The 25,401-nt window shown below is 45.5% G+C and overlaps 1 protein-coding gene across 1 annotated transcript in view; it reads right to left on the bottom strand.

Moving 5' to 3' along the window:
* Nucleotides 1-335: 335 nt before the first annotated feature.
* eIF3l (eukaryotic translation initiation factor 3 subunit l) overlaps nucleotides 336-25,401 on the bottom strand; it is a 36,668-nt gene continuing 11,602 nt past the window's right edge. Inside the window, exons 11-19 of the mRNA XM_084603644.1 lie at nucleotides 20,513-20,683; nucleotides 18,955-19,088; nucleotides 14,746-14,869; nucleotides 7,052-7,125; nucleotides 6,115-6,178; nucleotides 4,768-4,809; nucleotides 3,848-3,940; nucleotides 2,243-2,323; nucleotides 336-440 (exon numbers count right to left, since the gene is read on the bottom strand). Of these exons, the coding sequence (XP_084459770.1) occupies nucleotides 408-440; nucleotides 2,243-2,323; nucleotides 3,848-3,940; nucleotides 4,768-4,809; nucleotides 6,115-6,178; nucleotides 7,052-7,125; nucleotides 14,746-14,869; nucleotides 18,955-19,088; nucleotides 20,513-20,683 (816 nt within the window). The 3' untranslated portion in view covers nucleotides 336-407. The remainder of the gene's footprint in view (nucleotides 441-2,242; nucleotides 2,324-3,847; nucleotides 3,941-4,767; nucleotides 4,810-6,114; nucleotides 6,179-7,051; nucleotides 7,126-14,745; nucleotides 14,870-18,954; nucleotides 19,089-20,512; nucleotides 20,684-25,401) is intronic.

The following is a 25,401-nucleotide window of genomic DNA, read 5'->3' as shown; positions in this document are numbered from 1 at the left end:
TAACTGGGGATGTTAAGGCAAATTAAAATGCACCGTGCGATGCTTGCTGCATACAGTCTCAATAAACTGTAGGTGAAGTTTGCAAGCAGTCGTGTGTCCTCAGTAACTACCTTTACGTGGCGCCTCATTGAATTTTTTTTTGTTTATAAATTCATTATATACAGAAACAGAAGGAAAAAATAAAAAAGCACAGTGTGAGAACTTCATATTGCAGAGTAATGCTGACTGGTGGCACAGTGAGGATACACTGTCTAGTAAGAGGCTATGGCGCATCTGATTGCACGACCGCAGCTAGATACTACTACTCGTAAGAAAGAACTGAAGTCCACAAAATCCAATCTTATTACCCTTCATGTTTATTAGTGAAAATGTTTCCAACTCCAAGGGGTGGCGCCTTTGGCTCTCATCTACATCTGCAGGCCACTCAGGGTTCGATAAAGCTGGAATCGAGACAGAAAGTCGCAACATCAGTTAGACCTCTCTTTAATTAGAGCTGCTCGCAGAAATCAGCAAAGAAAAAATTGTAGCTCATAATATGAGTAAAGGACAAAATACGGCTCGAAACTGCACTAATTTTCAACTAAGCACACCAAGTTTAGTTACAAATTAGCACTTGTTCTCTGTGATATTTTGTTCTGAATTTGCCCAGTGGATTTATTTTATGATGGATCACTGAAATGCCAAAACTTGTTCAAGCATTAGTGTGTTAATGGGAATGCATGAAATTCAACCAATATTATTAACTGCAGCTCCAAAAACAAGTAATGAAAAGGCAGTCCTTAAAGATCAGGAACAACAATATTAGACTGCAATTTGCATTCAGCAAGCATGGTGTAAAAATTCAGGGGGAACTTTGGCTCACTAAAGTGCTTCAAGGCGGAAGCCTTACACCGCGATGCCTGCTGCACTGCATCTATTTCTATACGCTTCTCTGCGGTGTGGCGTTCAAGGAAGCGCCAAATGAAAGGCGTCACACGGACGCCTGGATCGAATGCCCGGCGGGGTCAGCTTCGTATATGCGTGAATCTCCTGGTGACGTCATCACCAATCATGACCGGATATGACGTCATTATCACTTCCGGTTATTAGACATAACCGCATGTGACGTCATCATCCAGTCATGATGTCACCATTTTACGATGTCATAGCCAGTCATCTATCATTACTCATGACTAATTAGAAGTAGTTAATGACTAGTTAATCATTAGTTAGTACTGATTAGTGATTTAGCCATTAGTTCTGGTTAGTAAATTAGCCTGACTGGGTAAGTCAACCCAGACTCACTTTGTGTACTACCACACCAACCCTCTAATTAATTAAGCGATGATTCGCCTAAGTACAATTGGCCTCGTTTGAAATTCGCGGCCTGTGACGTCACACCTCGATCGACTAACTGAAAAGCGGAAAAGCGGGTCATTTTTGCTGACACATTCCTGTTGATAACGGTGAGCCATTAAAGTTATGGACATGGATTTATAGTCAACCTCTTAGAAGCATCTCCATGGACACTAATGAAAAAAGTTTCAATCCCCACGACCTTAAAAATGTCTGAAGTACTACTGTGCCTGGAAAAAGTAACTGCTTAGGGAGGCAAAACATGTTTGTTGCCTTACTACGGTGCCAGTCAGGCAAACAAAAGGAGCGTGGCAGCAACCCTCACAGGCAGCACTTGCATTAGCAATCATCACTGATGCATCACCAAAACGGCAAGTCAACAGCGAGACACGCTGAGCAAATGATTTCCCACGAGCGTAACTCCAAGTGCATGTGTGACACAGCCTGGATGACTTGTCCGTGGGTACTGGTTCTAACATTTGCTCCTTTAAATTCTCCTGTACATTGTCAAAGCAGGCCCATAAAAAACATGCTAGAGACCATTTTTTTTTTAATCATCATCATCACGAGCTCGACTAATACCCATGCAAGACTGAGATGCCTCCTTTTAATTTACAAAGGCGCCACTGCACAAATTAAAAAGCATTCACTGTCCTTTGGAAAACTACAATGACATCTTGAACACATAGTAAGCAGCCAGTCAGCCTTTTATGCAGAGTTATAAAAGTGGGATGCAATGTTGCAAACGCCTGTAATATATTGCAGCGCTATAAGAATATCCCTTTTTCCACAACAAAGAAAACAAAAAGAAAGATGAAAAAAAAAAAAAACAATAAGATGGTTACTATGTCACATGATTTTTTCTGGAGATCTTGAGAGAGCCTTGGACTGAATTGGCCCGGCTTACCTCCTCAAACTTGTGGTACTGGCGGATGTAGAAGTCACCATAGCGCCTAGCCACCTTGGTGTCGGCTATATGAATCATGTCCTGCAATTGGAGAGAGCCAACAAAATTGTGCGGACCCCTTGCCAAGTGCCAACACTGGTCTCCCCCGCATGGGAGAACGATGAAAGACAAAATATGTCGGTTGCTTCGTTATGACATTGGCAACAAGAAGAAATGTGGGGCCAGCTCCTTGAAGCAGTCTCGGCGACTCGCTGGCATGAAACGCAGCCGATGCATTAATTTTACTTGACAGTGGGCACATGCTGCAACAACTGGATAATGTGATCACGGCTCACTCTTTGTTAAGGATACCAAATGCATAAGTTAATTCATTATGCACCATGCGATCCAGGAGTGATGCAACCAAAAATAAAAACTTCTGTAATCTGAACCCTGTCGACATTAATTTCGAGTTGGTAAGATTTCGCAGATTTCTCTGGTTGGAGATGTTCCAAACACTCTCCCGCTACCACAACCTCGAGTGCTATACACAGCTCGCGCATCGACTTCATGACTGCAGGTCACACTATATGCACAGGGAGCCTTAAACACATTTGTAAGAATGCACCTCCTATGCTTCTGCTTATCAATAGTATTTGCTCTGATATTTCAAATGATACAAATTTTTTCGCAACACCACGGGATTGATGCTCTAATGGGATGTCATGAGAACAGTCAGTCAGTGCACTAGCATGGCAATGAAGCACTAACGCATAGGGCAAATATGCCAGCTATGTTCAACAAGGTCATCCGCCAGTGACTTCCGACGTGAAATGCACTTTGTATTCATTTCCAGTGCAACTTTTATGTTACATCTCAGTATCGCCGTAGAACCGTTTCTTCTATGGAATGTGCTAGTGCATCGCCATTTTTTCCCACTAAACGAGGAAAACAAAAAAAGGCAAAAGAATAAGCAGCAAACTGCCCCTCCACCACTGCTACCTAAAATGTCAATGTTGCAATGCTTGGATGTCATTATGATGGGTTTCCCTTAACACTCAATGCCACTCAACGCAAGTGTTGTGCACTAAGTGGTCCTCGGAACACTTGAGTCTTTGAGTGCCCTCGCTCTGCTTTGGTACAGTTTCTAACACTAAATGCATTTACTGTTTTCAGTAAAAATTGATTCCCAGGCTCTTGCTGGCTGCGTTTTTTGCAGGACAGTAAGAGATGCATTTACAGCTAAGAAAAATGAATTTAAAAAGCTTCCCCCATAGTCGATGCAAAAACACGGTGTCCACATCAGTAAAGGCTCCGTGATCATTGTCACGAAACGAATGGCAATGTACCCTGGCCTATCCGTGTGCAAAAATCAATGTTGTCGCATGGAGTTTACTTGCGAAATTGGCCTTTGATGGCAACCCCCGCAATTTTGTTCCTTAGCGTTTTCTAGCTCATAAAGCTCAGTTTTCGGTGGGTGTGGCCTTTTTGAGATCAGGCCAACTACTGGTTGTCTTTTATCGCCTTTGCAGAAAGTGGCGATTCGGGCATCGACACGCAGAATAAGCACCATTATGTACTGCGAAAAAACAATCAACCTGAAACCGCGCTCCTGGACTCACTCACCCTGTCAATAAAAAAGTCAACGTCTGAGCCAGACTGGAATTCGCCATCCAGGCTGCTGGAACCCTTGGTCCAGACAACATTCTTCATCTTGTGCTGCACAGCATGATTGAAAATCACGAAGCAATTAACATAATCTATTGTTTGCTGCAGCTATCGAGAAGTTAAAAAAAAAGCACAAAAACGAACAAAGTCCATTCCACAGTCCCCACAACAAAATGGCAACATCACTCTGCTTTACCAGGCACAAACAAAACTGCTTTTAATTGGTCCACTTGCTACCATTACCCCTACACTATAATGTCCAGTACATCACACCCAAAGTAACACCCAAACTATATTTAAAAACTGTTTTCCTGTGCTCGCATGTACCCACTTGCACACAGCTGCACTTTTCGTATTGGTTCAATCAAATGGCGCATACGCATAAAAATAAGAGCAGAAGCCACCAATGGACATCTATGATCTAAAAAATGGGTCAGCATGGATCGGCTAGTCAAGGCTTCTTCAACCAGTTTACTCAAGGTGTGCTAAATGCAAGGTGCACATAATTTAACAGACTAGAAGCCCCTCGTCCGGTAAGAAACTCATGGACAACGACAATAGAAGTTAGTCCCGCCAGATAACCTCTTTATCTACTATAAAAAAAGGTTCAATGGACTTCTGTCTCCACTCCAGATACTCTACGTAGCAGTCATGGTATCCCAATTGGCCATGACTGAATTCATGCTATACCTTAGTCCAGGGGTTCTCAAATGTTTTTGACTCAACAAAAGAAAATGGATTTGTTCAAAAACCCACACAAAGGATCTCAAGAATGTCTTTGGGAAAGTGCCCCCTCACTCTGTGCAGCTTGCAGGGCCCTTTCATCAGACCCAATGAATAAGGGCCTCAGGGAACTCTAGAACAGTGCTGTCACTTACCTTGAAGCTTAGCAGGTGACAGTGGAAGTTCCTCGTCTTCACCTGGCCACAGAATGCGACAGGGAGAGTTCGTGGTTAGTGACGTGACCAAACAATAACAGACAGGCACTGCAACAAAGATGGCAAACTCTGCCAGCAAAGATTTAAATGAAAAATCCTATGACAATGCAGCCGCAGCGGTAAGCTTGACAGCTCAGTATCAGTACCTAAATTACCACATGTCTGCTAGCTTGGATTTGTTTTGTGCCACAAGAAATAACAAAATAATACGCACTTGCTTTGCAACCTATCACTGTTACCTTATTTAACAATAATACAGTCAAGCTTACTTATAACAATACTGCTTTGAACAATATATTGGATATAACAATGGACAGCCATAGCACTGTCAACTTTGCCATGTGTTCCATGATAAAATAACTCGCATATTACAATTATAACAATGCTTTAACAGTACATTATTGGTTATAACAATTACATTTGGTCACTGAGTGCAAACCGTAGAAGGAAAAAAAAACCCCACAAACAATGCGACCATGCCAGCCAAACTACATCACGAAGTCCTAAGAATGGTCAATTCCCTGTGGGACATCATTTCTGCTAAAACTATTTCACTCAGCTTTGTGCAGCAGTTGGACGCCCTGCACCCTGCTATCAACAATATTGACTTGAAGCAGTTAAATTAAAATTAAGCTTACTGATTATGTATTTTTGCCTGCAAATAAGTAATAAGTGTAAGCTGCTTCCTCTTCATTAAAATTTCTCACTTCTCTCATGTTTTCTTTGTTGTTTTGGCTTAGCCCAGTTATAACAATTACTGGTTATAACAATGATATTTTCACGGCACTTCAGTATTGTTATAAGTGGGTTTGACTGTACTCAATGAGCTAGCTCACTTTAACATGCACAAAGCCACAGGCACTGGTCTGTGCTTGACCACAGGTGTCAAATGGATTCAGTTCAATAAAACCCAGAAATTATTTACGGTATTACAGAGCTGCAAGACACACCCACTCTGCACGCGAAAGGTAAATAAGAGCTGGCTGTGGTACTGGAATTGGCACCTCTACAGTACAATGCATTTACTAATAGCAAACAAACGAAAAAAAAAAAAATTCTTTTATGTCATGTACTATTTGCATTATTAGCGCCTTTATTGCCTTTGAGATCTGCAATGAAATGAGTCTCCACCGATATTGTGTGTGAAGCATGCTTAGATGTCTCCTCATCCACAATGATGTCACGGTCATGCAATCCATGAGACGGTCACGTGATGTGCGCTGCTAACGGCTTTGCTCTAAATAAATAAATAAAAATAATAATAAAAAAAGGCCTGAACTGACTCACATCACTGTCCTCGAGGAAGCTTGCCAGCTTGGAAACGGGCATGGTGGTGTACAGTTTCAGGAAGCTGAGGAAATGAAGACGACAGGATCATTCAGTATGACAGAGGATAAAAAAAAAATGTGCAGTATTAGGCAACAGCATAGATGACAAGTGCCATACCACTATCTACAGCAAGCCAGTCTCTGCAAGCAATTCTACAGGACCGTGGGAGGCTGGCCTCAATTGCGTGACAAACAATAATGATAGTGATAGTTAGTGAAAGTGACAGTTGATGAAGATAGCGATAGTGATGTCAGCACTCATGACTGACTGCAACATCATGACTGGATGTAACGGCATCACGACATCACATCCGGTCATGGCCGATGACCTCAACACGCAATTCATGCATATATGAAACTGACCCCACCGGACGTCCGATCCAGGTGTCTGTGCTTTACCTTCACTTTCTCAAGCACTCACCACACAGCACACAGAAGCAGACGCAGCACAGAACGCATCAGCAGCGTTTCGAATTGGTTTACAAGAAAGAAAAGGCACAGTATAGTTCAGCAAACATTGTGCTAAAGACTCAAAATCCACCGCGCTGTAAAGGCTTCTGCCTCATCACACTTTACTGGTACAAAGTGCTCCCTGGAAATTTTCCATACAAACATAACAAAGACATACTAGTACAAGGTGAATGACTACTCGTGGCTGGAGCGCATCCAACTGATAACCAAGTCTTCTGCAGTTTTCTGCAACTTTGTCAAGGCACACAATCTCAGCAAAATACCACCGCCCTCTCCATAGTGAACGAGGGCACTCTGGATAGACTAACCAGTTCTGTCACTGCATTTGAAGTGACAGAAAAGAGAGAACAAATAAATGAACCACAACAGAATGCAACACAAAGACACAAAAGCCCCAAAGGCCTTTCCAATATTAGGATGCTCACCTCCTGATGGTCGGTATCATAAGCTGCCCCTCCACTTCGCTGAGGAAGACATTGAGCTGCTGCTGAAGAGGCTCCTGAAACGAAAACACAGGAATGCACATCAGCATCTGCTTCATCACGTGTCATGCCTGTCCAGATGTTGCACTGCTTTTGATATCATTGAACAGGGTGCCCAACACTCCGGCACCCATCACTCTGGATCAAGTATGGCACCTCTATGTAAACTCTGCATTATGGTATGTTGAAGGTGATGGCATAAGGTTTCAGTCCAGGACTGGGTAGCTAAGCATTGTGGTAATGGCACAACTTGGATAAAGGCAGAGGTGTTGGAAGGAGTTGCACCCCTGCCTTCCAAACATAGCACACCACACCAGCTGTCTCCAACTGGCTATGCTCAGCCAGCAGCAAGGCAATGCATACAAAATTACATTGCAACACTGGTATATACAAAGCTCCATCTCAATGCCAGTGCAGTGATCTGCACCGAGCCCGTGGAAGGAATTATACTGTAATTACTCGCATAATGCTCCCCCCCCCCCCACCTCCCCCATTGGGCTTCAAAACTTACAATTTTTCCCATCACATAATCATCGCACCACCAACCATGGCTAGTAGCAGCAAGCACCATCTTTGGAGCGCTACTGAACCTAGCTGGCCTCGTTCTGTACACACGTTATCAGGCGGTGATAGTATGCTCAGGCAGGTCATCACCCTCATAGGTTATGCTTATCTTTTTTTACCTCCACGATGCTTGCAGTTGTCGCCATTTTGAGGTGTGCCTTTGCATCTCTTTGTTATTGTTCCTTTATGCTGACCGTGTTACTTGCTTTGTTCCACCATTTACCGTGTACTTGGTGATGCACTGCGATGGGGCGGTACGCAAGCTTGTGGGGATTCATAATCCCCCGCCCCATTATAACGACCGTGCCTAATTAACACCCGCTCTTGGGGAGGACCGTGAGGAGAGGGCACACTGGTCACCCCTCCCAACCTCCCAGGCTCCCACGGCGACACCACGCGGGTTTCCTTCTCTCCTCCTGGTCTACTCGGGAAAACCACCTCTCCTCGACCCGAGGCGAGGATCGCGTCTGTCACAACTCCCCGGGCGTCTTTCGACGGTTGAGCATGCACGCGCGCGGTAGCATTTTCCGTCAGGGAGACCACCGCCTTCACCTTCTGCTCCCGGTGCTGCACATACTTACCGCCGCGGGCCGTGAGCACGGGGCCCTGCCAGGTGAGCAGACTACCTCTCACCTCATTGCGCGTTTCCCCAGTAGGTGGTTTTATTTCACCCCCGTACGCGGCGTTTGCTCGATATGGCGGTTGTTCTTGAGTGCTATTATTTTGCCGTGTACTCTAGCATAATAAAGGCAGTTCGAGTATGTAACTCAGTGTTTGTCCCCTCTGGCTCGAACCCGCCGTGGGTTGGGGGTCACAGCTCTGTCTGTTAGGGCTGCACGTCGGGGCTAGAAGGCGACTGTAGTAACTAGCCCCCCATGGCGCATTCTTGCGAGAATAACCCCTATAAGCTATACAACTGCTTTTAAGCTGAAAGCTTTCTAGTACGCACTACAGCATAGCAACCGTGCTGCCAGCAAGCACTTTGGCATCAAAGAGTTTTGCGTAGTGCTGTACGTTACTGGAGACAGCGATTGCAGTGTTGACACAGACTCGGGTCAAGTCTCTGATCAAGAGTAGAACTGTATGGTCTGCTGTGAGCATTATACCACAAAACACGGGGAGTGATGATGAGGCTGCGTGCAGCAAATAAAGTGCTTTAGCAACTCATACTTTTGGCAACCCTGTACTTTTATAACAAAGGTAGGTTCTGCTTGAAAGTAATGTTTTGGTTATATTTACAATAGCTGGCCTAAGAATCCCGATTAACACCTACAGTCAAACCTCAATATAACGTACACGCATATTACGAATTATTGAATATATCGAACTCTTCCAAAATTATTTTGTCAAACACATGTATTTTTAACTTCCCATAGCAAACGCGGTTCGGCATAAAACGGATATTACGAACTTCGCGACGCCAAGCACTACCTCACTTTAATAGCAGGAGGCAGGCTTCGTTGCACTACATGTGTGTTGTGCGGCGCAGCAAACGTTCAGGACTACCTCGCAGGCGCTGACAGCGCCACAGATGCCACGACGGCATTGGGAGTTGAAAGCTAAAGAAATCCATGGCCTCCATTACCCCAGCGCGCCTGTTTGTGCGCGCGGAGGTGATCTCGGAGGCCAAAAGAAATTGTTCGCATCTCACAATCGCTGACAGCGCCGCTTCAGCAGCGGCGGCAGCGGCGCGATCATAGGTTGCTTTTGCCTTTTTGGTTTTTGCGTCTTTCGCATTTTTAGTGTTAGCAGCGGCGTCGCGGTGTGGCATGGCGTGGCCATCGTAGCGTTCAGCGGAGGCTGCGTTGGTCGTCGTGTCGAGTGGTGCGTGGGTGTGCGTAGTGCTGTGATGGCGAACGTGAAAAAAAGAGCAGCACTGACGTTAAAGACCAAGCTCAAGATAAAATCGGGGCCTTCAGGGCAGTTTACAAGTGGAGACTGATTGACACTTCTCGTGAAGCTTCTTATGGAGCAGGGCTTGAAGATAGACTTGCTGGGAGCATTGAAGCGGCATCGGACAGCGTGAAAGGCGAAACGATTGCCAACTACTTTCGGCACGCAGGTTTTGTTGCAGCAGAGGCCCGTGCATCAAGTGACGATGGGGACGATCCCGACAAAGCAGATGCAGAGTTCCGCGAGCTCGATGAGCCTGGAATGATTTTTCGCGTTTTGTTGGCGACATGACTGTAGAGGACTTTGTAGGCGCCAACGACATCGTGGCGACCACGGCTGTACTGACGGACGCCGAATCGTTGTGGAAGTTTCTGAACATCCCGCAGACGAAGCTCAGGCTGACCCTGCAGACGATGAGAACATTCCGACTTCACAAGAAGCGCTTGCTGCATTGGATTTACTGCGCCGCCACTACAGTGATACGAGAGCAGTGGGTTTGCCCTTGTTGAGTGTTTGCAAATTGTGGAACAGGGTGCGATACGGAACGCGATCAACACAAAAAAGCAGGCCGCAATAACGCAGTTCTTTGCGCGTAAATAAATGGACGTGACCCAAGTAGGCACCCTCCGAGTTGCTGTGCCTTCTCTGATTGAATTTCGCTGCTCTTGCGTGTATTTTCTACGAAATTTTATATTACGAATTATGGATAGAGCGAACTATTTTCCGATTTTTTTTTAACTGTTTGTTATAACGAGGTTTCACTGTATTTAATTTTGCTTTTAGCACTCGAAAATATTTGCTTGAAAATTTTTCCCGCATAATTATCGCACTCCCCAACTTTGCATAAAATTTCCGCAAAAAAATGCAAGCATTATGCGAGTACATACGGTAATTAGGTGTGTGCAAAAATGTGAGATTTTGAATAGACAATTCATTTGCATCATACTTTCATTATTATCTGTGAATAGTTCGAACAGTGTGGTTTTGTTTATAAATTACAAATTTCTAATTGATCCAAATTGGCAGTGATACAATGCAACATTTCCAAATGGAAGTACCCTGCACTTGTCATACGACTCGGTTAAATTTTTCTTTCCTCAAAGAAGCGAACGGAAGCATGCGGCAAAAGCCTGTGCAATAAGCGCTGATGACCATCAAGAACTGCCTCTGTGTGCTCATGAGTGCAGCATGTCACTGTGTCAGCCACAACCAGTTAACAATTTGCTGTGAGCCTGATTGGCACCTATGACTTCGTTTTAGATCACCATAAGCACGTGCATGGAAGAGACTGGGCTTGTGGAGGGCAGTGTAAAGGGGCAAATTAGTAGTTTCTGTGCGCTGCCGTGGTTGTTTCATGGCAACCGCTTTGATCATTCTCAATTTTCACCAGAACCTACAAACTATTCATCCTGGGCCTCAGTGGGCAAGATAAAAAATGTAAAACAAAAGCGTCAACCTCAAAGCCAGACCATGCAGCTACACAGAGTAGAGTGAAGCGTATGTGGTGCAGCACCGAAAAGTGCGGTTTTGTTTTCAGCTCTACGCAGTTCGAGACACCGTTTGCGCGTTTGCAGCCTATCATGGGGCTTATAGTATGAGTAATTGGTGAGGGCTAAGCGGACATGTTGTTGTGAACGCTGTGTTTCGGGTGGCATTTCACAACCGACGCTTTGTTTCCAGGCAGGGTACAGCGGCGTGCAAGGGATGGCCCTGCTCAGTCCCACTAGCATTGCTGCGTAGGTTGCTGCTGTTGTGTTTATTTCGTGAGCCGCCTTGTTGCGTTTTGCCAGTGCCCTGTTAACTGACCACTCACGCCGCTCCTCCAGTAAGGAGGTATGATGTTTGCAATGGCAGCATTCAGTAACTCCCTCTTCCATGTGAACAATAGGTTAAACTATGGTACTAACCTTTTTCAACTGTTACCAAAGAAGTGTAACACTGTAAACGAGCATGATTCCCACCGTCTTATATAACGCTTGGCAGGCCTTGGAAGTAAAAAAACATGTGCTGAAGATGGATAATTTTTTTTTGCAATACCTGTTTTTTTTTTTCATAGCTGTGTTTTGTTACACTACAGTGAAAGCTCGTTAATTTGAACCTTGATAATTTGAATTTTCTGATACTTTGAACTACACTACTTGGTCCGGCCAAGCTCCATAGAGATATGTGTATTAAAAAGCCCGTTAAATTGAATTACGCGGCTTGGCGCACATCACGCGAAAAAAAAAAGAAAAAAGAAAAAAAGAAACGCCTTCGCGATCGGAAGGCATAATTAGAGGCTGCGCACGTCCAAAACGGGGACAGACGATGGAACCAGGTAAAACCATGGAAGAGTGGGTAAAACTTAAATGGTGTCATGACCGGCGCGGCGGCCGGCAGCACTAAAGGGAGGGGACGGAGGCCGCGGCAAGGTCAGTGCATAACCGCGGCGGTGGCTGCCTGCTCTCTCTTCTGCGCAACCTCCGTAGCTCACAACGAAATACTCGTTAATTCCAACCCTGTTAATTGGTAAATAGGGATAAGTACTGTCGGCGCGGTCCCAGCCAATGCCCATGGAAGGCTATGATCTCGGACGAGCACTATGGGTTAAACTTTTTTTTTTTTTTTTTTGCGATAGCCATCCTTCCACACAACGGAAGCACGCGAGTCAGCCGCGATCGTGACCGCGGTGACAGCGGCTTTTAGCGCTTGCTGCTATGGGTGTCCCGATGAGTGGAATGGTGGAGCGGCAGTAGACGGCGCCCGCTCTAGTCACTCATAGCATGATAAAGCAAACGTACTGAAAAGTAGGCTTGCACAACCCGATAAGCGCTGGCACTTTGCCAAGTTCGCTTCCCCCCCCCCCCCCCCCGCTTACCTCCCCCTGCTGGAGCTAAAGTCAAAAGATAAACACGCTGTTATCGCTGCGCAGCATCTTGGTGCACTGCCAAGAAATGTGTTGTGGACCATGACCGGACGCGCTAACGACTGACGCCTTTATTTATTTATTTATTTTTTTCATATTCGAAGGCACAAATCGGGGCTGGGTGGGGTCTTGGGGTCATTATGCGAGCGAGTTCGTTATGCGACTAAATACCGTACACTTACTTTAATACAAATGGTTCTTGTCAGTTTTTTTGAGGCCATTCGATAATTCGAACATCGGATAATTCGAACTTTCCCCCCGGTCCTGTGAAGTTCGAATTAACGAGCTTTTACTGTATTTGCAAGCAATTTTCATGATTCGTATTCGCTTTGCACCCCAAAATTTGAAATTCCCATACCTCTAATGAATTTTTTTTTTATGGCCATGGTTCACAGATTTCATCTGAAATATAAATTGGCAGCATTCAAGAGAATTTTCCTTGATATGCACTCTGTTTAGTATTTAAACTCATTATGGACTCAAAATGTTGCTATTCATACAACTTTAATTCTAATGTGCGGTCAAAATGTTAGCATCTTGACACGCCTCAGTGCGCTCAAATGCTGGCATGCACAAGCACCATTATGACTACAGTGAAGGCTCGTTAATTCAAACCATGATAAATCGAATTACACTACCTGGTCCGGCCAAGCCCGTTAATTCGAACACGAGTCGGTTCTGCTACGGATAATTCGAGCTGCGCGCTGCCACATCTTGGGCGGCTTGGCGCACAGCACGTGGACAAAAAAAAACCCTCCGCGAAAGAGCGGAATAGTTAGAGGCTGTGCACATCCAAGACGGGGGACTGAAGATGGAACCAGGTAAAACCATGGAAGAGTAGGTAAAACCTGAATGGCGCCATGACTGGCGCAGCGGCCAGCGGCGTCGGAGGGTAGGGGACGGCGGCCGCGGCGGCGGCTGCCCGCTCCATCTTCCGCGCAAACTCTGCTCTGAAACTCGCAACAAAATACTCTTTAATTTGAGTCCTGCTAATTCGGAAATATGGATAAGTACTGTTGGCGTGGCCTCAGCCAACGCCCATGAAAGACCATGATTTCGAACGGGCGCTACGGGTTAAACCTGCAGAACGGAAATCTGAGCTAGTTGGTGCATTGCAAGATCAAAAAACAGCGCGGCTACTTGGGACAAACAGAGAGGAGAATAACGGACAAGCGCTGTCCGTTATTCAGGGTTAAACCTTTTTTTTTTTTTTTTTTGAGAGTCATCCATCCTTCCATTCATCAGGCATCAGTGGAAGCACGCGGTCAGCCGTGATCACGACGCCGGGTTTTACCGTCAATCGATTCAAAAGTGTTTGCTGCTATCGCATGTTCCAATGATTTGAGTGGCAGTAGACGGCGCCCGCCCCAATCGTCAATAGCATGATAAAGCAAACGTACTGAAAAGGAAGCTTGCACAACCACAAAAGCGATGGCACTACGCCAAGCTCGCTCCCCTCCTTGCTAGAGATAACGTCAAAACACTGTGATATTACCGCTGCGCAGCATCTTGACGCGAAACGGGAGGGACATGCTAACAACTGTCGCCTTTTTTTTTTCTTCGAATTTCATTGGGCGAACAGGAGCAAGAGCAACGAGCAGCCAGAGCAGTGCACGAGAGCACTGGGGACGCGCGTTCTCATCTCCCCAACGGAACATTCACACTGCTCGGAGAGTAGCGTAGCAAGGGGGAGCGCATGACGTCAGGCGTCAGTGATCAGACTTTTCCCGCACTCGCGTTGCCGGTATTCGCCGGCCGAACGCCACCACTGCCATCTTCCGCCATTTTTCTAAACCATCTTGCCCGGGCTCCGGGCGAATAACCAGAAGTGACATCAAAAAGGTCACGTGACCTCTTCCGTTCTCCTTGTACTCCGCTGCTGGTGACGGAGCACCAAGGATTGCTCTCGGCTGCTCTCGGGACACCAAAAGCGCGCCTCCTCTGCCAATAGAACACAACGCTACTGCTCCTGTTTGGCCACTGGTAGGCGCCAAAACTCGCGAGAGCACTTTTAGTGCAGCTAAAAGTGCTCCTGTTCGCCCAATGGAAACCGGTATTAGGCAAAAGTCGGGGATGGGTGAGTGCATTATGCAAGTGGGTTCGTTAGGCGACTAAATAAGGTGAATTTACCGCAATGCAAATGGTCTTGTCAGTTTTTTCGAGGCCATTCGATAATTCGAACTTTTTCCCCAGTCCCGTTAAGTTCGAATGAATGACCTCTTCCTGTATTACCATTACTCACGTATGCGCACACACACACACACACACCACTCACCTTGGCATAGTTTCTTGTCTCCTTCAGCTTCTCGTCTAGGGTGCTGGGATCCAGAGGTGGTGGCACTGGGTTCAAGAACTTGGGGCACGCCACGCTGAAGATCTCAGCAAAGACACTCTTGTCACTGCATCAGATGTGTGTACACAGCCAATGTTAAGGCACAAGAACAGCTCTCCTATATTACCATGCAACCTTGATGTGGCTCGTGAGAAATGGCTGTGGTAGTATATGCAAAAGCTATATGCCTGCTCAGATGGACAGTGACAGGCCTTGAAAAATTTCATATCGAGAAGTAAGTGAGCTGGGAAATGAAGTGCCATGGCTGACCCTGAGTTCACTGGTACATAGTTGTGTCACATGCAGCAGACACTGATGGAAGGCTGGTTTTGCAATAATGACCGCAGGGTCTTTAAAAAGGCTCAGAAATTGTGTTTGAAGGTGGCCATAAAATGCTTGCATTATGTAGGGTACAGGCAACTGAGCACTGAGCTAAATATTTACTTTATCACACTATCATCTCACGCACTCACTAGCACAGTCATTTAAATAATGTGAAGGATCACCTGGTTCAGCCTTAACCAAGCCATACAAACGCACCTGTATGGCCTAGAGGCAACTTTCTGACTTAGGATTCAAGTGTCTCAGAGGGTTTGATTCCCATCTCAAAGCTGACAAGGCTGAGTTGGCAGTGCCACCTTAAGGGGGGACCCTGGTCTTAAGACAATTATTTTTATTTACCAGTAGATTTTGATGAAAGTTGCACCATTTATGCAGCTTTTTGTGCTGATTTCAAATATGCACATAATTTTTCTGTAAACCATTTAGTTTTGAAGATATTGAACACTTTATGTTCGTTGTTTGGAGGTGAGCTGTTAGTAAAACTACAGGAGTTACAATGAAAATTGACCTATAAAATCAATTTAGAACACACAGAGACTGCAAAAAATCAAGATTGAATGTCCTGGTCCTATTTTAACCAAAGTTACAACTTGTCAAAGTTCAGAGACCAACAAGCCACCTGGACACTCTAGAAAACATGCAATTTTTAAAAACTTTTTTCATTAAATACCACAAATTATTGATATTTTTGCATTGTGCATGAGTTTTGTATTGTGCATGAGTTTACCTTTCTGGTGCAAAAGGTATTATAGCAATATCATAAGTAGAACCAGAGATATCGCACCTCCAATGATGTACCGGCATCAATATTTTGATTTTGAGAAATTGAAGAAGAACGCGTTGACAAATTTTTGAAGTACCAAACCTAACAGTAACTCATTAAAGTGGGTTCTGATGAGCTTCCGATGTTAATGCATCATTTACCATCGATATAATTTGCCCTCAATGAAATTTCCGGCAAACGGAATGCATGGTCCAGAGGCCGCCACCAAGACGAGCGTGTTTGCATCATGACTTCCGCAATAGTTGGTGCAAAGTTCTGGCGCGCAATCGCTATTCTCATGTTCATGCCATAAACGCAGTCGGCCTGCAACTAGTGATAAGCGCCCATCACTCTTCTTGCACCGCATAACATTCAGAAGCGTTTATTTCGGAAGGATTTGGAATTCCGCGCAATTTTTTTCTCTATGTTTCGCGTGTCGTAGGACGCTGCTTCGAGTCGAGACTACCGCTGCGGCCAGTCGTGGCACTGCCTCACAGGGCGATCTATCCCAACGTTGAAAGCTGCACTTGCTCATCTGCACCATCACGACTTCGTACGCTGCAGGTCGTGCCGCTCCTCGCTGTCAGTGCTGAGCACGACCGGCTACGTTACGCCGTTATCAGGTCATCTCACGTCAGCGCTTCGTTATTGATTGCAGATAACCAGATGCGGCGATGCAGCCTCCCCGGCATGCTTATCTCCTCTCGCTACTTTTCTTTTTTTGGCTAATAATGAAGCGCAAATCTAAATATTGCACATTTCGCGTTGTGATTACGAGGGAACTACTAGGCCTAACGGAAAGACCTTCTCAAAATGGCGCTGGACCGCGAGCAGTCGACGCCGCCAGTCAACCAAAGCTCGCCATTTTGCTCACGTGCGGTGGGAGACCAATAGCAGAGAGTGTTTCCCATGATTTTGTTTCTTTGTTTTCCGCTTCGGTGGGCTCGCTCATGGTCGCCAACCGAAATACAGGAATGACCTGAATCGCGATCTTTCGAACGACACCAAGATTATGCCCGCGGATTGCATATTTCTCGAACTGCGGGCAATCGAAATTCGGCGCGATTTGACCTCAGTTTAAAGGGCCACACAAGCAAATTCTCGTTTTTGGAACGCTGTAACACGCAAATTAGGCGATATTTTTCAAACAAACTTCGACGGTAGCTACGGAAAGACCTCAGAATCGCAAAAACGAGAAGATCGAAAATCCAATTTTCTGTCTTATTTTTGGCCGCAAAGACCCGGGTTCCCCCTTAACCATGTAATGTGGTCTTGTGAAGTGACACAACCTATCAGTGCTTGGTCATGTCACCAGCCACCTAACCTGTGCCAGAGACTTCATCACCAGGAATATAGCAAGCTTTTCAGCTGGTGGCCACCTGGTTCTAGTGCACTAAAAATGCACAAACTGACGGTGCTGACATAACGTAGTGGTATCCCTGAGTCAACTGGCTACTTTGATGTGTATTTGTGGCTACGTGCATGTGTATTTCGTTCCTGCCAATAAGCATTTTATTACAGTGAAAGCTCGTTAATTCAAACCTCGATAATTCGAACTACACTACTTGGTCCGGCCAAGTTCCATAGAGATCTGTGTATAAAAAAGCCTATTAATTCGAACGCGAGTGGGTTCCGCTACAGATACTTCGAACTACGCACCACCGCGTCTGGGCGGCTTGGCGCACATCACGTGGCCAAAAAAAAAAAAGTAAAGAAACACCTCTGCGATCGGAAGGCATAGTTAAAGGCTGCGCATGTCCAAAACGGGGACAAAAGATGGAACCAGGTAAAACCATGGAAAAGTGGGTAAAACTTAAATGGCGCCATGACCGGTGCGGAGGCCGGCGGCATTGGAGGGAGGGGACGGGGGCCGCGGCAAGGTCAGTGCATGGCCGCGGCGGCGGCTGCCTGCTCTCTCTTCTGCACAACGTAGCTCGGAACTAAATACTCTAATTCCAACCCTGTTAATTTGGAAATAGTGATAAGTACTGTCGGCGTGGTCCCAGCCAACGCCCATGAAAGGCTATGATCTCGGACGGGCACTATGGGTTAAACTTTTTTTTTTTGCAATAACCATCCATCTTTCCAACCATCAGTTGTCAATGGAAGCACGCGAGTCAGCCGCAATCATGATGCCGCTTTTAGCACCGTTCGCTTCTAAAGCCGCTTGCTGCTATCGCGCGTTCCGATTATTGGAGTGGCAGTAGATGCACCCGCCCCTTGCTCATAGCATGATAAAGCGAACGTACTGAAAAGCGAAAAGGAGGCTAGCACAACTGGACAAGCACTGGCACTTTGCCAAGTTCGCTTCCCCTCACCTTACTGGAGCTAAAGTCAAAAGATAAACACGCCGTTATGGCTGCGCAGCATCTTGGCCCACTGCCAAGAAATGTGGACCGTGACAGCGCTAAACCGAAGGCCGCGCTAACGACTGACGCTTTTTTTTTTATATATATATATATATATAACTTTTTTTTTCAGATTCGTTGGCACAAATCGGGACTGGGTGGGTTCATTATGTGAGCGTGTTCGTTACGAAATACGGTACATTTACTGTAATACAAATGGTTCTTGTCAGTTTTTCGAGGCCATTCGATAATTAAAACATCAAATAATTCGAACTTTTTCCCCGGTCCCGTGAAGTTCGAATTAACGAGCTTTTACTGTACCTGGTACTATGAGAAGTCTACATAGCGTCCTGCTTTGATTAGGCATCACCAACCAAGATGGGACTGAACAAGCACACTCCAATAGCAGTCACTAGTCACGAGTCTAACTAGAAAGCAAGAGCAATCCGCACAGATGGCGTGAAGTGTGATATTTTCCAAATGCATGATCATCATCATCAGCAGCCTGACTATACCCACTGCAGGGCGAAGGCTGCTCCCATATTTCTCCACTTAACCCGGTTCTCCACTTTCTCCACTTAGCCAAATGCAAGTTAACGCAACACTGGCAGGGCATGAGCTTGAAATGCGAGAGGATGCCACAAGCAGGTGTGACACGGCTGCGTCATCGAGAGCGCTGCGAGAGTGCACTGCCCTCACCCGCGCTGCATCTTGTTCATCTGGTCCCCGTGCTTGTCCTTGAGGTGGGACAGGATGCTCTCATCGATACGCTGCGGATGCAGGGTCAGGCAGATGGCCAGCAGGGCGTACATCTTGTCCGTCTGACGGTTGATCTGCACCACAGAAACAGATGCACCATCAGAATACAAAAGAACCCCCTTTCAAAGTTGTGAAAAAATTAAGGCGGGAGCTTTAAAAGGAAGTTTTCACTCAACGAGCGCGCACTCTGACCGCAGTGGCGTCAAGGGGCGAAGGCAATATAAATAATGATAGTGATGACTCAAATGATGATGTGTTGCACAACGTGGAAGGGGTGTGTTCTGTAGTGGTGTAATATAGTGCGCGGTCGTGTCTGCCGCACGCGGCAGAAGAGAATAATTGATTTCTTCAAATAAATCAGTTTCGGAGTTAGTGCAACATTTTCATTTGAGGTTTTGCTTGCCTACACGTGCCTACTGCCAAGGTACATAATTTTCACAACTAGGTTTGACTACTGGCTTATAATCGCAGATTTTTCATTACAACAATATCTCAAGGTAACAAACGATTTTTTGCAATCCCGTGGGATTCGTTATATCGTGATTTGACTGTAGTACACATAGAGTCAATGATGTGCGGGCTGTGCATGCCCACTGCTGCCAAACGTTAGCGGCACTGGCGATCGCACGTCGGCAATGTGCGGGTGATATGCTGCCGCAAACTGCTCCACACCGCGGTGCAGCTGACAATCGTGATGATAACAATGTGCAGGAAATGCGCAGCGCTCAATGCTGTGATAGCAGTTCGGGCCTTTGTATCATCCATAGTGGCAGGGGCGAGTGTTCAGAATATCAGAAATTCTGCACATTGTACATACTACACATTAGCAGAAGAACATTACGAATTCCTATCATCCCAAAATACTCATAAATCAGATTCGTATTGGCGAGATTCTACTGTAGATGGCAGCCAACACAACACTATCTACGCCATCTGTTCTGCCAGCCCAGAGGCTCTCAAACTACATTCCATGGATCCCTTTAGGTGGTCTTGGGGTTCTCCAAGGACCCAATTCCAAGCAGGTATCCTTCCCCTTTTACACACCCACTTTAATTTGTGACTATCCGTGCAGTAGCTGCTCACGGCAATCTATTCCACTCTGCACACAGTTCAATTATCTTGAATTGTGTCATTTTCTGACAGACTTTGCACCTGCATGCAAGTCCTGTGGAAAGGAACAGAAGCCAAGATAAGCACGGTTTCTTGGCATATTTTGAAAGCTGCTGGAGCTCCTCCAGGGCCACGACTTCCTCTGCGGCCAGTCCGCTTAGTTAACGACATCTCTAACATGAGAACTTAGGGCCCATTGCCAAAAGACTACAACCATTGCCCCATTCTTGGGCGTCTTGAATGCGATCAATACAAGAGCAAAACCAACCTCTTCAGAGTGCGCCATGAATGAGTCTTGTGCTCATGATTCCACAAAGCATATTCCACCCGCAAAGACTGCACTCTCTTCTCAGCCTGCCATGTGAGGAAGAGATGCCGCCACACTGACCTGGTCAACCTGGTAGGTACGCTGCTGGAAGAGGTGCTTGGTGCGCTGGATGTACACCAGGATGTTGGAGAAGGTGCGGATGGCATCAGCGTAGCGCCGCATCATGAGGTATGCAAAGCCCACGTAGTAGTAGGTCGTGATCTGGCACGCGGGCACTCGCGAATACAGGCTCTGAAAATGACGAACACCAGATGCTGCAGAGCGTGACTGCTCCATGGTCTACATTGGGCTGCAGTCAGTCAACGAACACGCACACTCCAATAGCAGTCACTAGTCACGAGATATTATGTGATATTGTGATATATTATGCTGTGTGATATTATGCTGATGCATAATTTGCAACAGGGAGTTAAGCACCCAACGCGCATACACGGTGAAGCTGCATCTATTCTCGACCTCGTCTTTCTCAGCCAAGAAACAGAACGTTTTACTGTATCAGTTGAAACTGGGTTATCTGATCACTGCATGGTGGTTTTTACTTGTCCCATTCAACAAAATGTCGATAGCGAACCAGCAAAAATTATTTCCGTGAAAAACTTCTCCAGAGCTAATGATGAAAGTGTGTTAGATTACTTCAGCTTACGCCTTGACATGTTTCGAGGAACTAATGTTGATGAACTCTGGAATAAATTTAAAGAAATCTGTACGTACTGCATTGATAACTACATTCCTAATAGAACAAAGAAAACGTGCGAAAAAACTCCTTGGATCACGCGAGAAATAATACATTTGAAAAGAAAAATCAAACGACTGAAGCGTGGGGGTGCCTGTCGAAACATAGTTAAAATACATCAGGCTAACTTCACAAGCGCTTTGCGGCAGGCTAAACAAAATTACTTTCAGTATAGCCTGCCAAATTTCCTTCGTGACTCACCACATTTTATCGAAAAAGAAAAAAACAATTATTTTCATGTCAAGGTGTGCAGCTTGCTGATAAATCACAAATCTCTGAGGCATTCAATAAGTATTTTCAGAGTGTGTTTTCCCATCATGGTTTATTTGTTCAACCCAGTACCATGTCTCCCAACTCGACCCCCGACATTGTTTATTCATCTGGCGTATTCTCCATGCTACTCAACCTCAAAACTAAAGCGTCCGCTGGACCTGACGGGATACCAAATATTTTTTTGCGCCGTTATGCAGAAGCCATCACAGAGTTCCTGGTTGTTATTTTTCGCAAATCATTTGAAACAGGAAACATTCCTTCCAACTGGAGGAAAGTGCGGATTGTGCCCGTGCTGAAAAAGGGTGATCCTGCCTTGATTGCTAATTATCGTCCCATATCAATGACTTCCACATGTTGCAAACTTGCTGAGCATATAATAGATAACTACATAACTACATTTCTAAACGACAACAAGGAGCTTACCCCCCATCAGCACGGGTTTCGAAAAGGCTTTTCCACTGTCACTCAGCTAACTTCTGTCATTCATACTTTTACAAGTGTACTAAATAGCGCTGGTCAAATGGATGTTATTTTTTTAGACTTCAGCAAAGTCTTTGATGTTATTTCGCATGCCAAACTAATTTACAAACTTGAACTTATTGGTCTTCCTAATTTCATAATTCGTTGGATTTCCTCATACCTTTCTCACCGCACACAATTTGTTTGTATTGATGATTGCTATTCAGACCACCTGCCGTCACTTCAGGCGTCCCACAGGGAAGCGTCCTCGGACCTCTCCTCTTTTTGCTATATATCAATGACATTACTAACGTTATAACTACCCCTGTTCAAATTAGATTATTTGCAGATGACTGCGTTTTATTTCACCAAATTACTTGCCAAGATGATCAAGTTTTACTAAACTCCAATCTTCAGAACATACATACATGGTGTAATAAATGGGACATGAAGCTAAATTTAGAGAAAACTGTATACATGAAGATAACTAACAAAAAGGCTTCCTCCTCATTTCCTTACAATATTTCATCTCACCTTCTGACCGAAGTCAGCGAGTACAAGTATCTAGGAGTTACAATAACGAAAAACCTCAGCTGGAATAAACATGTATCAAACATATGCTCCTCAGCCATTCGTAAACTCTGCTTTCTTAGACAAACTAAAACTTGCCCCACCTGAACATAAAGAATTAACCTACTTTTCAATAATAAGGCCATCACTAGAATATGCGTGCACCGTCTGGGATCCCTACACTAAACGTAACATCGAGGCCCTTGAAATGATTCAACGCAAAGCCGTCCATTTTATTTTTTCAAAGTATCGTGTAACTGACTCACCAACGACCCTCATGAGAACTCACGGTATTGAAACATTACAGCTGCGCCGGAAAATTCAAAGACTGAAACTACTTTTCTTACTAAAACACCATTAACTGTCTATGAATGCAGACCCCTTCCTTAAACCTAACACTACGCGCCAAACACGAAATCATCATGCACAATCATTAACCCCTTACAGTGCTAGGATTAACGCCTTTAAATACTCATTTTTTCCACGCACCATTGAGGAATGGAACAGGTGTCCGCCAGATCTTTTAACCAGAGCTGATTCTTTTGACTCAATGTTTTCTTCACAGCATTTAATTTGAGAGCCATTTATTTCTACGTTTACTTTTTGTATTTTGCATCTGAGCCTTGTATTTATTGTTGTATTTTGTGTTACAACTTGTATTTAACATTTTTCAATTTTGCTAATCCTGTTCTTTTTGCATATATTATGTATTCGCCCCTCCTGCTTGGGCCTACTGTAGGCCTGCAGTATGTACTAAATAAATAAGTTAAATAAAACACAGTTTGCTTAGCTCTTGCTGGTCAGTTCACATGAGAGCAGGAAACTTGGAGACCCGTGGTTTCAGTAACAGGATACCAAGTACTGCCAATTTTTTATGGCTTCCAAAACTGCTCCTTATATTGATCTCACACTGATATTTTATGAGGCACAACTCTGATTACCTATATGAATTTCAATGGAACATTTGAAACCCCTTTTGAAACCCTTGAAACCATACTAGGTACTCCACATAACTTACCTGTTTCCCTATGAATGTACCCACTACAGTAGAATCTCGATGATACGAATTGCAAGGGAGCACGCAAAATATTCGTATCATCCCGAATTCGTATGATTCAAAACAAGTCAACATCCACATGGGAATGAATTGAAAATGAACCAAAGTTTATTATGGCGAACTACTTGCGGCCGAAAAAGTCCGTAATGCTTGTCTGCACTTTTTTGCTGTTGATGTCGCGGACAAGCTCCGCCTGAAAGGCATAAAACCGTGCCGCGGTTTCGTCGCTCACGCTGCTGGCACTTACGGTGCGGCGCAGAACGTCCAAAGCGTGAAGAGTATCTGCCTTTGACGGTGGCTGATCACACTCGTCATCAGCGTCACCATCGCTGTCAGGCTCACTTTCGCAATCATTCGCTTCATTGACCAAGTCTTCAATAGACCTCAGCCCACAGGTCGCGACATTGTCGTCCGCGGTAACGAAGTCCCGAACCGAAGCTTCAGTTTCCAGATTGTCCCAGCCATCAATCGTGAGGTCTTCGTCTGGCTCTTGACAATCTCCTGCCGAAGCCGCAGCAAGTCCGATGGCAAATCCGCACTTTCTAAAACAGTTCGAGATTGTGTCTGAAGTTACACTATCCCACGACATGGCTAGAAAGTGCAAAGCATCTAAGAGACTGATCCGCAAGTTTGCTTCTTTACGGTCAATTTTTGCCAGCAGACGCTGCACTAGAAGTCCTTTGAAATGATGTTTCACATTTCTAATTATCCCAGCGTCCAGTGGCTGAAGATGGCTGGTAGTGTTCGCCGGCAGGAACCTGACTTTCACTTTATTGAATGTCATTTCCTTTGGGTGGGCAGAGCACTGGTCCACGAAAAGCAAACTTTTCCGGTTTCTTGACGCCATTTTCCGATCAAGGCTTGTCAAGAACTCGCGGAAAAAATCTCCAGTCATCCACGTCTTTCGGTTGCCTTTGTAAAAGACAGGCAAACGCTCCGCCGATCGGAAACACCTCGGTTTCTTCGACTTACCGATGACGGTAAGCTGGAGTTTCTCTGATCCATCAGAGTTGCAGCAAAAGAGTACTGTTACTCTCTCCTTGCTTTTCTGGCCGCCCTGGCATGCCTGGCCTTTTACGCACAAACTTCTTTCTAGTTGAAGGTTGAAAAAGAGGCCCGCCTCGTCGGCATTAAATATGTCACGTGGCGCGTACTCCGAAATCAGCGCCGGCAGCGTGTTCAGCCACTCATCTACAGCTGACTGATCCACTTTCTTGCCTTCACCTGAGACGACCCGGCAGACAAGTCCGTGCCGCTCCTTAAACCGGTGCAGCCATCCCCCAGACGCTTGGAAATTTTCAATTCCAAGCGAAAGCGCGACGGTGTCGGCTTTTTCACGTAGCACCTTGCTGTCCACGTTGACGCCGGCCGCTGTCACTTCGCGGAACCAAGTCAGCAGAACCTCTTCCAGCTTGACATGGGTCGCTGTTTTAGCCTGCTTCACGTTCGCACCGAAGTGCTGCACATTCTTCAAGATGACATCTCGCTACCCAACAATGGTGCAGAGTGTTGACGGTGCCAACCCTAGCTCTTTTGCTAAGTTGACACTCTTCTTCTTTTCGTCGACCCTCTTCAGCACTTCAAGCTTTTCCTTAAAAGAAAGGGCTTAGGGCATTACGCTACCGCGACATTTCAGCAGCAGCGAACGCTTGCGTCTTTCTAACGTTTGGGCAGTTCACGTCACAGCGAACGACAGAAAGAAGCGGCGAACGGAGAACCGGAGAACAACTGTAGCGGCAGCCAGCGTCACAGTCCTCCTGGGAACAGCCGGCGAGACAACTTTTCGATAGACCAATGAGCTGCCAGCGAATGAGTGACGTACACGACTGGGCACGTGCTTCGCCTTGGCCGTCCTTG

Source organism: Amblyomma maculatum, chromosome 5 (genome assembly GCF_055883805.1).
Source record: "Amblyomma maculatum isolate TAMU_Amacu chromosome 5, ASM5588380v1, whole genome shotgun sequence".
Classification (NCBI taxonomy): Eukaryota; Metazoa; Arthropoda; class Arachnida; order Ixodida; family Ixodidae; genus Amblyomma; species Amblyomma maculatum.
This window is presented reverse-complemented; position numbering and strand designations above follow the sequence as displayed.